Source organism: Mustela putorius, unplaced genomic scaffold (genome assembly GCF_011764305.1).
Source record: "Mustela putorius furo isolate JIRA1106 unplaced genomic scaffold, ASM1176430v1.1 tig00003846_pilon_pilon_pilon, whole genome shotgun sequence".
Classification (NCBI taxonomy): Eukaryota; Metazoa; Chordata; class Mammalia; order Carnivora; family Mustelidae; genus Mustela; species Mustela putorius.
The window spans coordinates 9,071,569-9,092,631 of record NW_025421999.1 but is presented as its reverse complement, the minus strand read 5'-3'; the positions used below and the strand labels follow the sequence as shown (position 1 = coordinate 9,092,631).

The following is a 21,063-nucleotide window of genomic DNA, read 5'->3' as shown; positions in this document are numbered from 1 at the left end:
TATTTATTTATTTGACAGAGAGAGAGAGCATAAGCAGGCAGAGCAGCAGGGAGAAGGAAAGGGAGAAGCAGGCTCCCAGCCAAGAGAGGAGCCCAACTTGGGGTTTGATCCCAGGACCGTAGGATCATAACCTGAGCTGAAGACAGATGCTTAACCACTGAGCAACCCAGGTGCCCCTTGTTAATCAAATGTCTTTTCATATGTTCATTAGTACAAAAGATGTGCATGAACAAATACTGATTATTCAAGTGTTCGAATTTGTAGTAGAGGTTTGCAGAGTGTGTTATTACATGACTTGTCAGCATAAAATGATTCCACTGTACTTTAAAAAAAATTAAAGATTTTATTTATTTATTTGACACACACACACACAGAGATATCACAAGTAGTCAGAGAGGCAGGCAGAGAGAGAGGGGGAAGCAGGCTCTCGGTTGAGCAGACAGCCTGGTGGGCTGGGCTCCATCCCAGGACCCTGAAATAATGACCTTAGCCAAAGGCAGACACTTAACTGACTGAGCCACCCAGGTACCCTGATTCCATATCTGGCTTTTGAAAACACTTAATTTCATTCCTAGGAAAATTTTGTTTTCAAGATGGAAGCTTTATATTAATAGAAGTAAATAACTTACTAAATTTCATGGAAATTAGAAATGCCTCTTATTGATAGGACCCTGAGACTTGATAATAACCAACTAATCTCCTGCCTTCATCTCTTGAATGCTATAATCTCTAAATAAACAACAAATGAATAACCCTTACTTCAAAGAAAAAACAATCCAGACAATTTATTATTCATATTTAAATATATACCATCTCTAAACCCAGGTTTTAAAAATTAAAACAAGTAAGCAAAGAGAAAAAAATCAACAGGAGAATCATAACTATAACAGAACAATATCAGTGTATTTATATATAAGGTACTTCTTACCTTTGAGTCTAAGGTCTTATCGGTAGACAATAAAACATCAGTTTCTCTCATACATCTTCAAGATTGTTCTCTATAGGCAGAATTAATTTTCCAATGGAATTGTATTGTCCTCTGTTATCAGTTGGGTTGTTAGGATAAATCAATCTCTTAAGTTTTCACCACAAATGAAGATAGCTCTTTACGATTCTCTTTTTCTTTTTAAAAATCTGACTTCCTCTGGTACATAGTTTTGTTAACCTCAGCAAGATTGTTTTCTAAAGTTTTCAGACAACATTTAGTTTCACTAAGGAAACATATTCTAAAGTCTGCAATAGTTTTCGAATGTACTTTTTGTCACATGTCTTTTAGGACTCATCTGTATGACCTAGATCTGTCCAGTGTTTGCACTTGTCTTCTATTTCTCAAACATTTTTTTAAAGGGAGATTTTCCAGGCCCCGCACCCAGTGCTTTCGGTTTTACAATTTCTTTTCCTCCTTCTTCTCCTCTCTCTTAACTTCCTCTCTTTCTTTCTATTTATCCCTTTTGCTCTTCTCTATTTTTCTCCCTCACCCCCAATCATGTTCTCAATTTCTTAGCTCTATGATGTATGTAACTTGGTCATTAGAGTTACTTTTTCTCGTGAATGGTCATTAGCTATCTCACTAGATATGAAAGCTTCTTACCTTTCTATTTTTGTCCTCTGTCCCTGGACATAGTCTTTCAGAATCTCAGTTTCTGATTTTGAGGATTTTATAATAGTACATATGTCCAGCACGTAAAACACAATAAGTAGTTATTAAATGGAACATATTTTTCCTTTACATGAAATTTCCCACTTTTGTTTTGCATAAATCCCTTTTCTTTTCTTTTTCTTTTTCTTTTTTTTTTTTTTTTTTGTTTCCTTCAGGCTTCTCATATGCTTGTATTATATCAATACATAATCAAGTGTTTTAAAACTAACTTAATATTTTCACCTTTAGTACATTTTCAGAGGTTTATTTCTTGCTCTAAGACTACCACATTTTCATCTTTAACTTTTCAAATCTAAAGAGATATCTTGGATTTACAGCTTATAAATTTATAAACTGACATATTTTGTATCCTCTTTAGAATGAATGATTGTCAGATCAGTAATCAATGAAAAATAACAAATGGTGCAGAACACTGAACATGTCATGTGCTGCTTTTTTTCCCCCTCTCTGTGACTAAATTGTATTTATGAGAAAACTCATCAGAGCTTTCTTGTGTATACCCTCTTGTCACTTGCCAGAGGCTACTTTAGCATAAAACTATACTCAATCTATTTAATGCAAAATAAACATATTCAAAGTAAGAATAATAGAAGACATTAATTTGTTTAAAATTAATTTTCTTAGCAATATTCATATTTTTAATTTGCATGAGAATAAACATTACATAAATCATAAGAAATGTTGACATGTTTTACTCTCCAAATCTGAATTTTTTGATTCCATAAAACATATGAAAAGTGAAATAAGTATTAAAAATGAAATTACATGGAAATTTTGTTAGCTCTTCCTTACTTTACTCATGCTATATTATATCTTTACTGTTTATTTTTATATCTACTAGTCACTCTTTATATGTACAAATTATTTCATGAGGTGTGGTATTTATAGTTACTCCAACTGAAATACTAGAAAAGATAAAGGACACCAGTAAAGGAAAGAGAAACACAAGTGAAGCATATTCATTGGTAGAAATGGGACATACAATGAAAAAAATCAAAATTTAAAAATCACTAAATTGTGAAAAAGTTATTAAGTAAAACAAGAGAAAATGAGTTGAGACCATTGGCTATAAAAGTGTACATTGAAGCCATGATGCTATAATGCGTAATTTCTAAGCATAAATTTTATATAAAATATGCATATGTATATATAATTCATGTATCTTCAATATTTTTTAAAGGGAAAAGGTTGAGATTATGTAGACTAGATTTCAAAATAGAGTTTTCCTCAAACATCATTTATTTGTTTTATCTTAAATCTAGTACACTTTTTAGTTATGAATCCTACATGATTTATTTCAGTATAGATATCAAAAGAACAGTTCACAATTAAAAGTTTGTTTTTTGAAATTTCTACACTTAACTCCTGAGAATGTGACCAGGAAATACATGACCAAATCTTGTACACAGATTTTTGTTAAAGAAAAAAGTAAGTTATTAATTTCTCCTTTTGAAGATTTATTTCTTCTCCTTGTGTTTTATGGAATCAAAATAATGAATGAAAACAAGATGTACTACTATTGGTGATGAATAATATAGCCAACCAATTCCCACAAATTTGTTTTAAATCTACTTCGTTTATTCAGAATATCATGCATTTGTTAATTTTTCAAAGTATTTACTATCTTTCATGGTTTTTTTGGGGAAATATTTTATTCTAGCTGTAAAACCAGTTACAATGTTGGTTCAGACTCACCTGTAGTATGTATTAACCATGGGATCCTTGGAAAATTACTTTAATTATCTGACTTAATTTTCCTAATCTGTAAAATGAGTATAATAATATCAGTTTTCTAGAGCAGTTACAAAAACAAAATGAGAAGCTATACTTAGTAAATACCAGTTCTTTTAACCTAAGTTTTTGTGAGGTGATGTAACCTAAAAGATGAGAATGGCACATGGAAATAAAATAAGTGGAATATTTTGAGCACCATACAGTAATTATATAAGCAAATGGGAAATATACAGGGAGGATATTGATGTCTTGCTTTTTCTTCAGCAGAACTGCATACAACATAAAGGGGAGTCATTTTATTGAATAATAAAAGCCTGACAATCACTGTGATTGGCTGACGGCCATTACTGCAGTGTAATTCTAAACAGCTTGTTTTTCAAAGTTCTTCTTGCATAACTCTTCAAAACCCTGGCATTGCTCAGGCTAGTTCAAAGTTTCAGAACTCCTTTTTAAAATGAAGTTTCTCACATTTGATGGGAAATATGCATTGAGATAGTATTTTCTTCTTAAATTTTTAGAATCAGGTATTTTTTGACATGGAAGAAAAAAATTGGAAAATTTAGCAAACTAAGTTTTAATGGCAGACAAAATTAATTCATGACTCAGGGAAGAAAAAGGGCACGTGTGAAGAGATCTCATTAAAAAAAAAAAAAAAGAAGCCCAACATGTTTTGCAGTGAAAAGCACACTTGATCTGTATTATCCAGCTTAAAATCCTATGATTTCCCAATGGAACTCCAAGAGCCTTCTGAAGTTACCAAATCCACCTTGATGCATTCATCTTTTTCAGTAACTATTTCTAATCAGCAATCCTTACTCTAATGTATGTATAATAAGTGGGCGTAGAGTTGGCAACTCACCAAAATAAATGTTTAATGACATTTTAATGGTTATTTTAAAATCTCTTTTATTTAAATTGTGGATTAATACTTTATTTGGTCAATGAATTCTGACCAGAATGTTTGAGAAACATATTTGCAGTTGAAGCTCTCTATAATGGATGTGTACTTAATTTTCAGAATCGTCCAGGTTAGATGATCTCGGATGGAGGCATTTTATCTTAAATGTCAACATTAGAAACATTGAGATAAAGATCAGGGGCAGCAATCTGTGAACTGCGGAACTGTGTTAATTGTTCATTCTCAAACACAGAGATGCCAATTAATTCCACACAATCCAGATTCAGAGCAGCTCGGGGAAATGGTCCTGATGTAAGTGTTGCACAAAGATGAGGAAAGTAGATGTGTTCCAGCGCCCAGAAAGCGGATTCTTCAACAGGCAGCAGTAGAAGAATCCCAACACTACCAGCAACTGGCTGGTGGAATCTTTGTTCAGGCGATGGGCACCCTAAGCCAGCTGCTAGGTGGAGAAATCCTTCTTCCGCCCTCACCTTCAGAATCAACGGATCAGCCACCTGGGCTCCCGAGGGCTGCGCCACCGCCTCTCTCCCGGTGCACGTCTCCCCCTCTCGACCGCCAAGTGCTCACTCCCTCCCAGAGAGCACTTGCACAATGGACTCACTTGTTTGCCTTGAACCTCTCCTTTGACTTCCAGCCCCAGCCCACAACTTGAGCAAGAGTCAGGCAGGAGCCTCTGCCATGGAGAACGGACCCGCGAAAGCCTTCCAGACGGGCTTGGAAGCACGCGCGCCCACGCAGACAAAACAAACAATGCTCGGTCCACGAATGAATAAATTAAGGACCCCCGTGCCCCCACCCATTGCTCCGCAACCCGCAAAAAAGAAACCCGGAACGCGGTTTCCTAAATGAGAGATTCTGTTTTGCCTTTCAAAGTGCAAACATTCTTTGGCGGCGGCAGAAGGGACGCTGCGCGTTCTGATGGCAATAAAGACCGACCGTGGCTTCGCCTGAGACAACGCCCCCCTGTATCGCGCTGCGCCAGGTTCCCCGAGAACCCCGAGGGGGAAGCGCAGATCTAGGGGAAGGGAACAGCAGAGGCAAAGGCAGCTTAGGAGGGATGAGAAATGGGAAATCGGTGAAGAAAAAAAAAATGAATGAGTTGAATAGGGATTTAATAGTGAAACTTCGGGAGAGAAAGGGGTGGGATCTCTCCCCAGGTAACTACCTTAAGATTAAAAAAAAAAAAAAATGAATGCATAAACAAGTAGCAAGCAACAGCAACTTTGAGGTGAGCAGCAAGTTGTTCACCTCCTCTAAGGCGTTTGATCAGCACGCCCAGAACTGCCCCAGAACACGCGCTCCCCAGCGGAGCCGGCGGCGGCGGCGGCAGCAGCAACACCAGCAGCAGCAACAGCAGCAGTAATAGCGGCAGCGGCGGCAGAGGCAGCGGCAGCTGCGCGCCTCCGGCCCAACCCCGCTCCGCTCCCCCTCTCGCCGGCGCCCTGCCTGTCTTGCGTGTGCGTGTGCGTGTGCTCAGCCTCAGCGTGAGGGGCACCTGCTCGTCTGGGCTCACAGCGGAGGCAGCCTCGCCGGGAGCTGCCGTCGCCGCTACCGCGGCTGCCGCTACGTGGGCTGCCGCTCCCCAGCGCCGGACTCCCCGTCGCCGCCGCCGCCGCCTCGCCGCCGGAGTTGGGCTCCGTGGGGCTTCCCCCCTCGCAGCCTCGGTCCTTCCCGGCTGCCTGCAAGTCAGCCTGGCTCCGAGTCACGTGTCAGTGCCTGAGGCAGAGACTGAGAGAAAAAAACGCGCTTCATTCCTTCTTCCACCGCCATACTGTATTTTATACTAAATCTCATTTTTATTCCAACATTTTACTCCCGCTCGGTGAGTACCTTCTCAGTGACATTCTTGTCCTATTCTTTTTTTTTGTCCTTTTTTTTGTTTTTTTGTTTTTGTTTTTCTTCTTTTTTTTTTCCACTTCTTTGATTATTGTTTATATTTGGGAAAGCTGGAGGAGCATGGTTTTGAGCCTTTTCCTGAATCCAAGTTTTTCTAGCATGCGATGGTTCTGTAGACAAGGCGCTGTGTCTGGGAGTCCGCGGCGACCGTGCCCGCTGGGAGCGACTCCCAAGTCCAGCAAAATATGCAACTGGTTTTATGGAAAAAAGCGATGTGAAGTATGGTGCCTATTTTTTTTTTCCTTTGTAAAAATAAAAAGCATGTTTCTAACTCTTTTTTTTGCATACTCTTTTTTTCTGATAAGATTTTTGGATAGGTGGGATTTTACGGCAGTGTTTACAAGTTTGTGGTTTTGCAATACTGGTGCAAACCAATGAGCAAAAAAAAAAAAATTAATTTTCTAATTTTTGTGCCGTTTTTGGAAGCCGGTGAGAACAATTTCGTTTTTTTCCCTCCTGTTTTTGACACCCATTGATAACATGAAACTTTTCTTGCAGCTGGTTACTGGGATAATTTTTAAGCAAAATACTTTTTTCCTCCTTTATATTAACTGTGACTTTTGCACATTTGAATTTTTTAAAAAACCGAGATAATTTTATGATAGATATCCTGATATCTATATATTATCCCTTCTTCCTCCCCATCCCCTCCCCGTAAATCAATTTTCAAATGATGGCAGTGGAAGGTTTTTCTGGAAAAAAAAAAAAAATGAAGTGCGGTTTGGTTTCCTTGTCAACGGAGGATGAAGTGAACAGCTGAGCAGCTCGCAGAGAGCAGGTACTTGGTCCCCTTGGAGGCGTTTCCCGGGTTTGCAATGGCAACACTGGTCCTGGCAAAGAAAGCTGTGTGTGTCTGTGCGTGTGTGTGTGTGTGTGAGTGTGTGTGCGCGTGTGTATGTGCGCGTGTGTATGTGCGCGCGCGCGTCTCCGGGCAGTGTCCGAGCCCGCCGCGGGGAAAGCCGTGCCGGGAGCTAGGGAAAGCCAAAGTCCGTTCCCTGCTTCGGGATCGTTTTTGGATGTGCGCAAAATACAGTCCCTCCCCAGGCTGCGCCCAGGTCATCTCCGCGGCGGGCGGTGTCTGCGCCGCTGGCGGCGCCGGCTGGGGACGCGGGCCCTGTAAGTTCTCCGAGGGCCACTTGCAGAGCAGGAGGGGCGAGGGCCGAGGACGCGGTGCGGGTCAGCTGGGGCGGCCGCTCGGAGCGCCGGGGAGGCGTGGGGAGAAGCGGCAGAGGCAGCACCTTCCGAAGGGGCTGGCTGCTGGCCACGCGGGCAGGGAGCTCAAGACATTTCCAGATCCCCGAGGATGGCACCAGCCCCCGCACGCTCAACTCCTGCTCCTCCTCTTTGCCTCGAGTAAACAACGCAGTAGGTCTTTCCCGGCCCGTTTTGCTTGTTCCGAAGGGTTTTGCTTTCTTAGTGGTGTTGTCTTTGGATCTTTTCTTTCCCTGTTGTGTTGCTTTGGTGTTAAGTGCTCGCTGGCGTCTTCCAGGGGTTGGGGAAATAGTTTCTGTGGTGGTCAGTTGGGTTTAATATTGAGAACGTAACTGTTAGTTTGCATTAATGAGACTACACCCCTAAGGTACAAAATAGCCTTTTATTTAAGTTTTAAAGGGACAGTGTTTTTCCCCCCATTTTTAACCACCTGATAGTGGTTCCAGAGGTTTCCCCCTGAGAACTGAGCACAGGGCAAGGGGTTGGTTATGGTGTGATTGATTCTGGTGTATTGGTAACACTACAATACTGTGTTGACGGTGTTCTGTGGAGTTTAGGATGTTTTATGATTGTCCTGTTACATATTTCCAGTATCATCTAGCACTGCTTTTTGGAGATGTACCAGTTGGTAATGAAAAGCCTTTTCTGAACTTAAACATAGTGACAGAATCTGCTGGAAAACTTGCTGTCCAAACAAATTTCTTGTCATACTTTAAATCTTGAAATCTGGAGGGTAACTATCATTTAAATGATTTGATTTTGAGGCTTTGATTTTTTTTTTTAAATGAAAAGTTCAGCCTTGAATTTGTCATATGTATATAATTTGAATTCTGTTAAAGTAAATATAAAGCAAATACTTCTGAAATTAAGTTTTCGTATAGGGTATCTATAGACAAAACAAATTTCAGCATACAAAAGGGCCCATAATAAATGGGTTAATTACTTACACTATGGCTTTTAAAACAAATGTTTCTCTAAGTCTGTCACCTCAGCTGCTGGAATGAAAAGTTTTATGCCCATATTTATTTACTCTTTGTGGTAAAAGAATTAGGAGTACAAATGATCATTTGTCTGTAGAAGATTAAAATTTATTTCAATGTCTAGAAAGCTTTTTAAAAAATTCATTCTCAGTGCATTCTCAGTATCTTTGGAAGTTTGCAATTGAGTTATTTTTGTACTCTGGGTAGCTTTTCTCTGTTAAGAAAGTCCTGTTGCATTTGTATAAGGAAGACAGCTCATGTCTTATGTGTGGACTACTAGACTTGACATCATGAAGGGTATAGTTCTAAGATTTGGCACAAATATCATGTCACTAACCTTTAAATTTTGATTTGTGTGTGTGTAGAGTACATTACTGAAATATAGTCTTTCATGTGGTTTAAGAGCTAGCAAAAGCATTTAAAAAGCCACTTTTTAATCAATTCTGTTATAATGTATATAAATAGAAGCGTTCATTTATTTAAAAAGGCAAGTGAATGCGTGAATTCACTTGCATGAAATGAATATTTCTTAGCAGGTTATATATATTGTAAATCATTAAGTTCTTTTGAAAGAGAGAAATAGAGTAAGTAGAAAGAAAAAACTTGAGTAATCAAAGCAAAATTTTCATGTTAGTTGCTGCCCTAAGGTGGGGGTAATTGGGCCTTAATATTGGGGCAGGCTTGATCTGTATGCACCCTATGATGTTTCCAAATGAGATTGAAACTATAATGGGGCAGATGAGGATGTTCATAGATTTTAATGTGGGAACAAATATGTTGCTGTGCTCTGAATTCTGTAACTAAAGATCGTACTAACAATCTTTAAGTCATGTGAGGTTTTCATTTAATAGTCATAAAACCATTGTATTTCATACCCAAATTAAATTCTATTACATGCAAGTTTTTGAAATTTCCTTCTTGAGGAATCATACTGGCAATTCTACAACTCTTTAACCTAGTCACCTAGTCTATGTTTTGGTTTAAAATCTTTGCATGCAGTATCTTAGATTAGCACCGCCTACTGGTTTCTTATGGAAAAATAATATTGTTCTTTTATTTAGTAGGCAAACCCTCCCCCGCCCCCAACTCAGATCAGTTTAATCATGCAAATTATTTTCACCTGCAGGGAGAAAGGGTCTGGGAGGTAGAGGTGATGGGTGAGAGTAAGAAGACGCATAAATTAAATTGGTTATTGGACCATTAGCTGACTTTGAGAGTTTCATTTAAATTTCGGCAAAGAAATCATCACAAAGTTAAAACAGCTGTTAAATTTCCTAGAACTTTTCTATGGGATGCCAACATTTGTGTATATTGAAAAATCCTGGATTACTGAATTAATTTTACAGTTTCTGATCCAGTCTTGAACATTATAGAGAAAGAAACCCCTAGCTAGAATCCTGTCTTGAGTGTGTGGTTTGTCCAAACAATTTTGAATGAAATTTTCATCATTCACAATAAACATTATTTTTTTCCTTATATTTGCCCTTACATGATTAAAAGCAAGCAAGTAGCACACTGATTTTTTTCTTAGTTTGCATGAAGTAGGTTATGTATGAGGGAGGAAGTTTCAAATACATAATTAATAAAGGCACTCTTTATATTAACCACGAAAGATATACTGTCTTTTTAAAAAATATATATTTTTTGTTTATTTATTATTTTGTTTATTTTCTCTAATTTTTATGAAAGTCTACTGTTTCAAAGAGATGCTGTATTTAGGCAAACAAATGATGCCTTTAGAATAAAAAATAATGGCATAGAAAAGTAATGCACATACATATCATATGCCAAAAATATTGTATTTTCCTAGCTAAAAGAATCATGTGCTATATGAATAACTATTTCTTAGGTAAAATAATCACTTTTTAAATGAACTAATACGAAGTGTGTGGAAAAGCTCTGACATCTGTTACCTTCCTGAAAGCATTACCCTTGAGTAAGAATATGGTCATGCTTTGTTCACTCTTTACTGGTATTGCAAGCAACTATTCATACAGTGCACCAAATCAGGCAAAGCTCTACACTGGAAATAGAAGCAGATATTTAGAACTGTTTGCATGAAACAAAGGAAATGGAAGAAATTACGTTATTTCAATTTATTTGCTCTCACTTTCGAAAACTCTTATTTTTATATGTTTTCTGTGATTTTAAAAAATAGTAATTTCTTCACTTCTTCTATCACATTGCCATTAAGAAAATTCTATTTTGTGCATTAAAAAACTGCAATAATGATGAATTTTATTCCTGAAATTTGTTTATGGAGCTCTGGAATGTAATTAAAAACTAATTTAAAAAATTCTTCACTGATGTGAAGGTATTGTTATTATTTTCTTATTTTTCATATTATTATTATTTGCTACTTCTAGTGACTTGCATGGGTGCCTTTAAAATCCCATTTTCATAATTTAATATGATTTTTAATTTAATAAATTTCTCTTTAGTAATTAGCAGGGGCAACATAAACTTGCACATTATTGATGACAAGGACAATTAGTTTCACTACACCATGATTTTGAGAACAATAATTATTAAATAAAACTGAGGTATATACAAAAAGCTAGTTAAACATTTAGCAAGTGGTACCTAATTATAATATTTGTTATCACTCTTATTTTTATTATTGGATTTTGACCTGTGGGAGAGATATATCTAACCCAGCCATTGCCAGCTTCCACTAGTTTTACTTTATTCTTAATAGCTTTTAGTCTTTCAAGAAAATATTGGGACATTATTTTGTCGTTGGTCTTTGTTTTGTTAGACTTCTGTTAAATAGTTAACTTACATTGTGGGCAATTGGTTTTGTGTTTTTGTAACTTTTTTTGTTTGTTTCACATTATCTGGCTGTTTTCTGGGGCTGAAACCTGGAGAATATAGAGGTGTGGATTTCATTTTCTATCCATTCCAAGCTGCATGGAAAGGAGTGGGAGAATTAGTTAGTGTTTAGGATAAAACTGTTCTCGACTGTCCTTGGAGACTCTTCAGCAGGGGTCAAGGCTGTAAGATTTATTCCTTGGGTCATGTATAAATCTTAAGTCAAGAGAATTATAGTGGAGAATATGGGAACCCTGTCGTGCTTTTCTAAAGGATGCAATGGAATTCATCTTTAAACACCCTCATAATAAAGAAAAAAATAGAGAGCTTATTTGCATAAATATTTTTTATAAAATTACATCTAACTTATCAACTTCTCTCTATATTTTGCTTAGAATAATATAGTTGAACATTTTGTTTAAATGTTAAGAGTGGAAATTAATTGTATTCATACAGAATCCTTGTGGATAGATACACATCTTGATAGTTATATGCTAGATTGTAAAAGGTACAACATATTTTGAGTCAGTTTGGAAATTGTTACCAGATTGGAGTGAAAAGGGCTATGTTCTCTTTAATCAAAATGAGTGGTACAGAAAAGTAAGACTAACATTTATTGATCTGTCAAGTGAATGTAGTTCCATTTGTTCTTCCATGAGTAGGTAAAATGATTATTTTATATTTTTGAGGAAACTGAGACTTAGACATGTAACTTGCTTAAAAGTCCACAGGTAGTAAAGGGAGAAGAGTGACAGGAATGTCTGAATTGATATCTTATGTCCCTCCTTCTGTACAGGGATCTTACATTTGTGGGGAGGAATTTGTTTTGTTTTAGCTAATCTAAAACAACAGCTGCTGTAGCCACACTTAGTGGGGAGTGGTATGGTCAGAAAAAATAGAAAATGGCACCATTTACACAGAGACGTTTACTGGTCCTGAAAGGAAAGGAAAGCTGAAAAGGAAAGGAAAGGTGAAAAGACCTTTAAGTAACCACAGCATCACAAATCTTTCCATGACTATAGGATTTTCTTCAGAGAACGGAATCGTGGAAATTTGTCAGGAGCCACTGGTACTCTGTGGTCAAGACAAAATTAGATTGTTCAATGTCTACACGTGGCTTTATAGATGACCTGAGAGAAACACTCAACAAATGTTTACTTACTAAGTACAAAATGTAATCTGTACTTGAGGCTTTTGAGTGTGAAGTGAAAAATTAGTCTTCTGCACAAGGAAAACAGAACCACCAATTTTCATAACACAGCAAGTCCATAAATATAGGTGTCTCTTCTGTCTACCAGCATCTCACTATCAACATCATCTCCACCTCAGAATTCACTGTTACACATATTTGGATGTGACAATTTTTCAAGCTCACGTTAGCCATTTGTTAATAACATAAAACACATATAACTGTAAGATGTTATTTTAGGGTACTGTTTTTAATTGCTTCTTCAGATGTGTGAAAAAATCTTCCATTATTAAATAGTTTCCTTGGAACTTGAAAAAGTGAATATTTTTCAATAAAGAATGGGAAACATATACTACCATGGAGGCAGTGTGAATGAACATGATGAAATGGATTGCAAAGATAATGGTAAATCTGCAGTGGATTTGAAGGCCAAGACAGAAGGTCCCTTAAGAGCTGCCTTTGTGTTTGGAATCTGGATAACTTGAGAATGAATGGTATAAGGGTCTCTGGGTTGCTCAGTTTGTTAAACATCTGACTCCTGAATTTGGCTCAGGTTGTGAATTTAGGTTCCTGAGATTGAGACCCAAGTTGGGCTCCATGTTGGACATAGAACCTGCTTAAGATTCCCTCTTTCCATCTCCCTCTGCCCCTCTTCCTCCAGCTCTCTCTCTCTTTAAAAGGAAGGAAGGAAGAAAGAAAAAGAGAAAGAGAGCAAGAAGGAGAAGAAAAGAAAGAAAAACAGGAAGAAAGAAAGAAAAGGAAAAAACCCACAAAACTTAGTGGTATAAAACAAAGCCAGAAAACAAAAATATTTAGAGAAGAACCTAAATAGAATGGTGGTAGAATGGTTCGGCTTTGGATATAACACTGATTTGAAGCACCCACATTAATTCCTGGATAAAATGACCAATGTGCAATGAAATTAAGCTCTAAAGCTGGAAAACACACTGAAAGATAGAGAAATTACAAACTTATTTGTATTTATTTTATTTATGCTAAAACTTTAGGAGGAAATAACTTACCCAAAGGCAAAAATTGGGGAAACACTTGGATTTTCATGATTGGATGTGAAGGGATGTGGTTAAAGCAGAAAAAGAGGAAGAAGAGAATACCCACTGAAGGTTAAAAAATGTGTGTGTGTAAAGAAAAAGTGCTGTTTATCAGGGCTAGTGTTGCATAGGCTTACAGGAAGGTGAGGCTTGAGGAGAAGTGTGGGAATGGTGGGTGGAATCTGTATCAAAATCCACTAATTTTAAGAAGAAACTGAATGAACTTAAACCAGTGAAAAATTCTGGATATGATGTGGCAGCATTGTAAAGAGGTCAGTCCCTAAGACTGTATGTGTCACATATTATTATTGTATGTGTGTACCTGTGTGTGTGTGGGTGTATGTGTGTGTGTGCGCACGCGCACGTATGCATGTAACCTGATCTCAATAGAAAGACCTTAAAAAGTTTTCCTGGTACTAGGTAAGTTGATTCTGAATTTTATATAGAAAAATAAAAATGCAAGGATAACCAGGACAACTCCAAAAAAGAAGAGCAAAGCAGGAGCTAATCTATCATATACTAAAGTATACTATAAAGCCTTTTAAAATAAATACATTTACTAGTTCTGTCTCCTGAAAAGTCTTCTGAACAGTGTCTCTCTAGCTGCAGTGAGCACATATAGTTCACAAATTGTGGTTTCTAAACACCATTTCCTACTCAAGGGGATCAGAGCTTTTTAGAGAATTGGCTGATTTTAAGTCTAGGTAGAAAAAGCACAAGATGAGCCTGGGATATCTCATTGTGCCTGAAAGTAAGGACATATCCAAAGATAAGTAAGATTATATTAACTTAATTTGTAAATCATAACTATAAATGAGAGTCAGCTTGAAGGGCTTTCCAGTTGCCAAATTCAGATAAATTTGAACATCAAGTGTTGTTGGCTTACAACCTCAGCATTTTCTTGGGTGAAATTTGTAACTGACCCCCATACTCAGAAGGTAAGGAGAAACTAAAGCAAGAGGCGTATCAGTCTAGGTTGTAGGTGGAAGTTTTAATAAGCAAGGAAATTTGTATAGGATTATCACAAGACAAGTAGATCTTTGCATTTATCCACCAGAATCTTTAACGTTTATATAGACTTTGGTGGGGTTTGGTCACGTATGCAGTCCAGATGGGCTCAACAGCACATTATTCTCTTAAGACTGTATACTTGAAGTGGCTCCTAGTGTGGGAATAGTGGGGGAATGTACATTTCAAGGACAGAGGGGGAGGTGAGGAACATCTGATTGCCTGGATCCAGCTTGAGGATCAACCAACTATCACATCTTCTCAGTAACCTCCTCCAACAAGAGTGACTGTAACAATTTATAAAACACTGAATGAAGGAAAATCCATTAGTCTATAATGAAACTCAACCCCCCCAAAAAACAGGAAGCCATTCTGACAATAATTAAATTGAAGGAAATGGTTAGCCTGTTTTTTTTTTTTAAGGAAGAACTCTTATCTAGTTGATGAGGGACCAGTTCTTTACAAAATGATGAGAATTAATTTATGTAAGAAATGCTAGAATTAGAAAATTACTGTTTATAACTCCCAATGAAATAAATAATTCAGTCAAGAATCACCAACAGGTGCAAACTCATTAGTTAAAAGTATTTTGGGCAATAACATATTCTCATGGTGCTCAGATATTACTTCCTAATTACTTCTAGAAGTTGTCTTTTAAAATAGACAACTTGATGCCCTGAGCCTCCTGATGGATGCAATGTCAAGTCTCTGTCTGGCACCATTTCTGAAATATTGTTGCTAGAATGTTTAAGCTGAGCCTAATAAACTTTTAGTTTACAGTAAAATACAAGAAAGAGGAACAGGTTAAACTAAACCATGAGGAAAGAGGCAATTTCCGAGGTTTAGTGTTCTGCATTCAACATACCACACATGTGGCCTGGTTTCTTAAAAAGTCACACCACGGTAGGGAGAATTCTATAGATTAGAAGAGAGTAAAAGACAAACAAATGCAATACTGGAAACTGTATTTGATCCTATTAAAAAAACAGACTCAAGGGGTGCCTGGGTGGCTCAGTGGGTTAAAGCCTCAGCCTTCCGCTCAGGTCATGATCCCAGGGTCCTGGGATGGAGCCCTGCATCAAGCTCTCTGCTCTGCAGGGAGCCTGCTTCCTCCCCTATCTCTCTCTTCCTGCCTCTCTGCCTACTTGTGATTTCTCTCTCTCTGTCAAATAAATAAAATCTTAAAAAAAAAAACAGACTCAAATCTTGGGAGATTTGGGAAAATTTATATATACACTAGATAACAAATGATATTAGGAGATGCAAGCTCAGTTATGTAGTGATAAGTGCCATGTGTTCTTACCTGTCATCAAATGTGTGTGTGTGTGTGTGTGTGTGTGATCTGGAACAAATCATTTGTTAGTTTTTGGATGCAAGGAGCTGTTATTCAGATTTCATTGTACTCTTTCAAATTACCTGTTTGATTTTTTGTTTTCAGTTAAAATGTTGAAAAACCCATTAACTAATGGAGAAAAAATATGAGAAAAAATATGTATATTAAACTTAAACAGAAGCAGAAAGAAGTCCCGTTGTCCATGTTTAAGGTCACATGCGGTCTTAAAGATATGAAGACAAGAAGTAAATGAAGTTAATTTAATGCTAATCATGGTACTGAAATATTACTCAGAGAGTAATATTATTGAATGAATTGTGTTTTTAAGCCAGAAAAAAGAAAACCCGAATGCATATTTACTTTTAACAGGGTGGAAATCCCTAGCAAGAAGAAATGGAGCTGTAAGGATGAGGATGGTAATTTTCAGGGGCAAGTATCAGAATGCTTTAAGGAATTGACGTGATCAGTGTTAGCACAAGAAGATGTTTGAATCTTAGAAGAGTAAAGAAATGGAGTCAGTTTATTAGTTACCTGAATTCCTTATTTATTCAGCCCTGTACTGGAGGGTGGAGATTCAGTGGCAATAAGACTCCATGCCTACAGGGAGTTTGGGCATGTGAAATGGTGACTTTAGTCTTCTCAGGTACAAGTGCAAGATTATAAGTTGAGATGAATTGGTATGGGGACACGAGCTTAGGGACTCTAGCCAAGAATATGCAGGAGGTCTGTAAAAAAGATTCTAGAGCCATAAAAAGGAACTTGGCAAAATTAACAATTTGTCATATTTTAGTCAAGGCAATTGCATCGCTTTCTTTAGCAGTACTTCGTCTGAATTCTGAATGGGTCTAGCAAACAACTGAGGTTTACTTGATTAGAAGATTAGCAGGTGTACATAATGCAAAACAATGAGTCTGGCTTTCTAGGGTTAGTGAATATGTTATAGAAAAGAAAAGCCATAAATCTGGGCTGGGAAAGGGGTCAAGGGAAACTCCAGATGAATAAACTAAGAACAGTTTTAGAATTGAGAACCTGAGGTAAGGATGAAAACTAATAGCACTTTGCTATTTTTAATAGAATGAGAAAGGTGCAAGGATGGATGTCTTTCGTCAGAGGAGAGTATTATTCTTCCAGATTTTGATAGTGGAACAGAGCCAAATGATGAATACACTTTAGAGTTTGAGAAGACATGTGGCTAACTAAGGTTGCTGATACTGAGAAGTAAAAGCATTGTTTTGTTTGTTTTAATTTAATTTAATTTTTTTCAGTGTTCCAAAATTCATTGTTTATGCACCACACCCAGTGCTCTAGGCAATACGTGCCCTCCTTAATACCCACCACCGGGCTCACCCAACCCCCCAACTTCTGCCCTCCCCTCTCCAAAACCCTGAGTTTGCTTCTCAGAGTCCACAGTCTCTCATGGTTTGTCTCCTCCTCTGATTTCCCCTATCTCACTTCTCCTTCTTCTCCCAGTGTCCTTTGGGTTATTCCTTATGCACCACAAGTGAGTGAAACCATTTGATAATTGACTCTCTCTGCTTGAGTTATTTCACTCAGCATAATTTCCAGTCCCTTCCATGTTGATACAGAAGTTGGGTATTCATCCTTTCTGATGGACGCATAATACTCCATAGTGTATATGGACCGTATCTTCTTTATCCACTCATTTGTTGGAGGGCATCTTGGTTCTTTCCACAGTTTGGCAACTGTGGCCATTGCTGCTATGAACATGAGGGTACAGATGGCCCTTCTGTTCACTACATCTGTATCTTTGGGGTAAATACCGAGTAGTGCAATTGCAAGGTCATATTTTTATGACCCTATTTTTAATTTCTAAGGAATTTTTGTTATTTTATTATATATAATTATTAAAAATAATTTCTATTTTTAATTTCTTAAGGAATCTCCACACTGTTTTCCAAAGTGGCTGCACCAACTTGCATTCCCACCAACAGTGTAGGAGGGTTCCCCTTTCTCCACATCCTCTCCATCACTTGTTGTTTACTGTCTTTTTGATTTTGGCCATTCTAACTGTTGTAAGGTGGTATCTCCATGTGGTTTTGATCTGAATCTCCATGATGGCTAATGATGATGAACATTTTTTAATGTGCCTGTGAGGCAGGAATCTATCAACATTCTGGAGGAAAACATAGGCAGTAACCTCTTCAACATTGGCCACAGCAACTTCTTTCAAGACTTGTCACCAAAGGCAAAGGAAACAAAAGTGAAAGTGAACTTTTGGGACTTTATCAAGATCAAAAGTTTCTGCACAACAAAGGAAACAGTCAACAAAACAAAGAGGCAACCCAGGGAATGGGAGAAGATATTTGCAAATGACAGTACAGACAAAGGGCTGATATCCAAGATCTATAAAGAACTCCTCAAACTCAACACAAACAAAACAGATAATCCCATCAAACAATGGGCAGAAGACAAGAACAGACACTTCTCCAAAGAAGACATACAAATGGCTAACAGACACAGGAGAAGTTAAAGCATTGTGAAGAAAGGCTGATTCTTAAAGTGTAATTTAGAAAAAGGATTTTTTAAGAAGATTTATTTTAGTTATTTATTTTGGGGGGGTCACATGTACTTGAGCAGGGGGTAGGGCAGAGGCTGAGGCTCTCAAGTAGATTCCAAGCTGAGAGCAGAGCCCCATGAGGGGCTCAATCCCAGGACCCCAAGATTATGACCTGAGCTGTAATCAAGAGTCCAACGCTCAGCCAATCCAACTAGAGAAAGGATTTTTTAAATCCATGATTCCAGACAGGGAAAAAAGTGGAAAGGAAAACTTTAAAATGTGCTAAAATGTATCTGTGACATTTCTTTTTTTTTTTTTTTAAGATTTTTAATTTATTTATTTGACAGAAATCACAAGTAGATGGAGAGGTAGGCAGAGAGAGAGAGAGAGAGAGGGAAGCAGGCTCTCTGCTCAGCAGAGAGCCCAATGCGGGACTCGATCCTAGGACTCTGAGATCATGACCTGAGCCGAAGGCAGCTGCTCAACCCACTGAGCCACCCAGGCGCCCTATCTGTGACATTTCTAAAGGTTTATAATCAACTGATGCTATAAAGGATTTTTTTTTTCATTTATGTAGAATTTTAGTCCTCTCTTTTGGAACATCATGAAGAGAGCTGTAAATAAATAATGTTTGTATCTGTCTTGACTCTAATTGGTTAGAATATTCAGGAAATACGGAAATAAACTCTGCCATGGTTACTGCAACCCACAGTTGAGTTTTAAAAGGAAGTTACTGATCAGAATCAGGGAAACTAATATAGGATATTACAATTAAATACTTTCTAAACATAACAGTAAATAGACTTTAAAAAGGTTATAGGGGCATCTGGGTGGCTCAGTGGGTTAAGGCCTCTGCCTTCGGCTCAGGTCATGATCCCAGGGTCTTAGGATCAAGCCTCACGTTGGGCTCTCTGCTCAGCTTTCTTTCTCTCTCTCTCTGCTTGCCTCTCTGCCTACTTGTGATCTGTGTCTGTCAAATAAATAAATAAAATCTTTAAAAAAAATGGTTATAGAGTTTGTTAGTATATTTTGTTATCTACTTCAAGGATTTTTTGTTTTTGTTTTTGTTTTTTTTGAAGTCCAGGTAGGTAGACAGACAATAGCTATTGTTACTGCTGGATATGTTGCTGCAGCTGCTACGACCTCATTCCATTTATAGATCATCCCTTATGTATCAGACTGACTGCTAAGTGCTTAATCATATTGTGCCTCTTCTTTGTTACACCCCAGAAGAATATACTATTATCCCAGATAGTAATATTTGGGAAGACACTGAGGATCAGATAGAGGGCTCGTCAAAAGTGCTGTCAAATGTGTGAGTAAAGATCTGAACACAAGCCTTTTTGCTCCACACTTACACCTCCATGCCTTCTTTAAAAAATGTAAAAGAAGATACTTGATTTGTACATCATTAGGCCAGTGACATTCTTCTCATAAAATAGGCACCCTCACCGCAGCTCCCTACGTTGGGAAGATTTAAAAACACAATGCTTTTTTTCAGAACTGTGGGGCGCTAGACTGCGTTTCTTGTCCTTCTCAGTGTCTTCCGCAGTGTTTCTGCTCTTGGCACAATTGTGACTTTGAACACTTTTCATTCATTCTTTCACTATTTATTGGGAATCTGTGGTATCTAAGTGTGTCTTAGGAGATTTAAAAAAAAAAAAAAGAAGTTTAAGAAAAAAAAAGACACGGAACCTATCCTCATGAACTGACAACCTACCTGAAGAAGGAAATGGTGCGGGGCACGTGGGTAGCTCAGTGGGTTAGAGCCTCTGCTATGCAGTGGGTTAGACCCATGGCTCGGGTCATGATCCCAGCATCCTGGGATCAAGCCCCGCATCCAGCTCTCTGCTCTGCGGAGAGCCTGCTTCCTCCTCTCTCTGCCTGCCTCCCTGCCTGCTTGTGATTTCTCTCTCTGTCAAATAAATAAATAAAATATTAAAAAAAAAAGAAGGAAATGGTGCATGTAGAAAGTGACAGTAATCAGAATTAGGTAAAGTAAAGATGATTACTTACAGTTACGTAGATTATTAAGGCACTTGGAAAATTTGGAATGCAGAGTCTCTCTTTATTCCAGTGACTTTGCAAGATCCTCGGATTGGGAGATTTGACAGTACTCTCTGGATATGTTATCCAGAGTTAGGAATATGTGAACGCATAAGGAGAAAAGTAAATAGGACAATGAAGAGGACAAGAGCAACCAAAAGATTTAGAGAGGGCCATCTGGAAAGGAAATTGGAGGATGAAAAAGAATGGTTAACTTTCAAAGAAAAAAGAGGTCCGCAATAAGGAGATACAGTTAATGAGTGTATGATTTTGTATTCATATTTTATTCACTAAAATAGAGTTCATTATTTGGGAAGATGAATTTTATTTTGGAATAATCTGAGATTATTCAGAATTTCAAACAAAACACCTTATAGAAACTTTTGAATATATAAAACAAGTTCAGAAATATCTATGCATTTAGATGCTTTAGGTAGACAGCAATGTACAGCTGACCCTTGAACAACACAGGTTTGAACTCTTCCGGTCCACTTATGCACGGGTTTGTTTTTGTTTTTGATCAGTGCAGTACAGCACTGTGAGTGTATTTTCTTTATAATTTTATTAATAGCTTTCTCCATCCTAATTGTAAGAATACAGTATATATTACCCATAGCATGCAAAATGTGAGTTAATCGACTGTTTGTTATATTAATAAGGCTTCTGGTCAGGAGGCTCTTAGTAGTTAAGTTTTCAGAGAGTCAGAAG

General features: G+C 37.6%; 1 protein-coding gene across 6 annotated transcripts in view; it reads left to right on the top strand.

The window, feature by feature from the left end:
- Positions 1 to 5,814: 5,814 nt before the first annotated feature.
- The window catches only part of RALYL (RALY RNA binding protein like), a 694,598-nt gene continuing 679,349 nt past the window's right edge, over positions 5,815 to 21,063 (top strand). For 3 of the 6 annotated variants that reach the window (XM_013063759.2, XM_013063760.2, XM_013063757.2), the window contains exon 1: positions 6,033 to 7,574. In XM_013063759.2, the coding sequence (XP_012919213.1) occupies positions 7,025 to 7,574 (550 nt within the window). In that variant the 5' untranslated portion in view covers positions 6,033 to 7,024. Of the gene's footprint in view, positions 7,575 to 21,063 lie in introns of all 6 variants that reach the window. The other 3 variants (XM_004766953.3, XM_013063763.2, XM_013063762.2) reach the window with 3 other exon arrangements.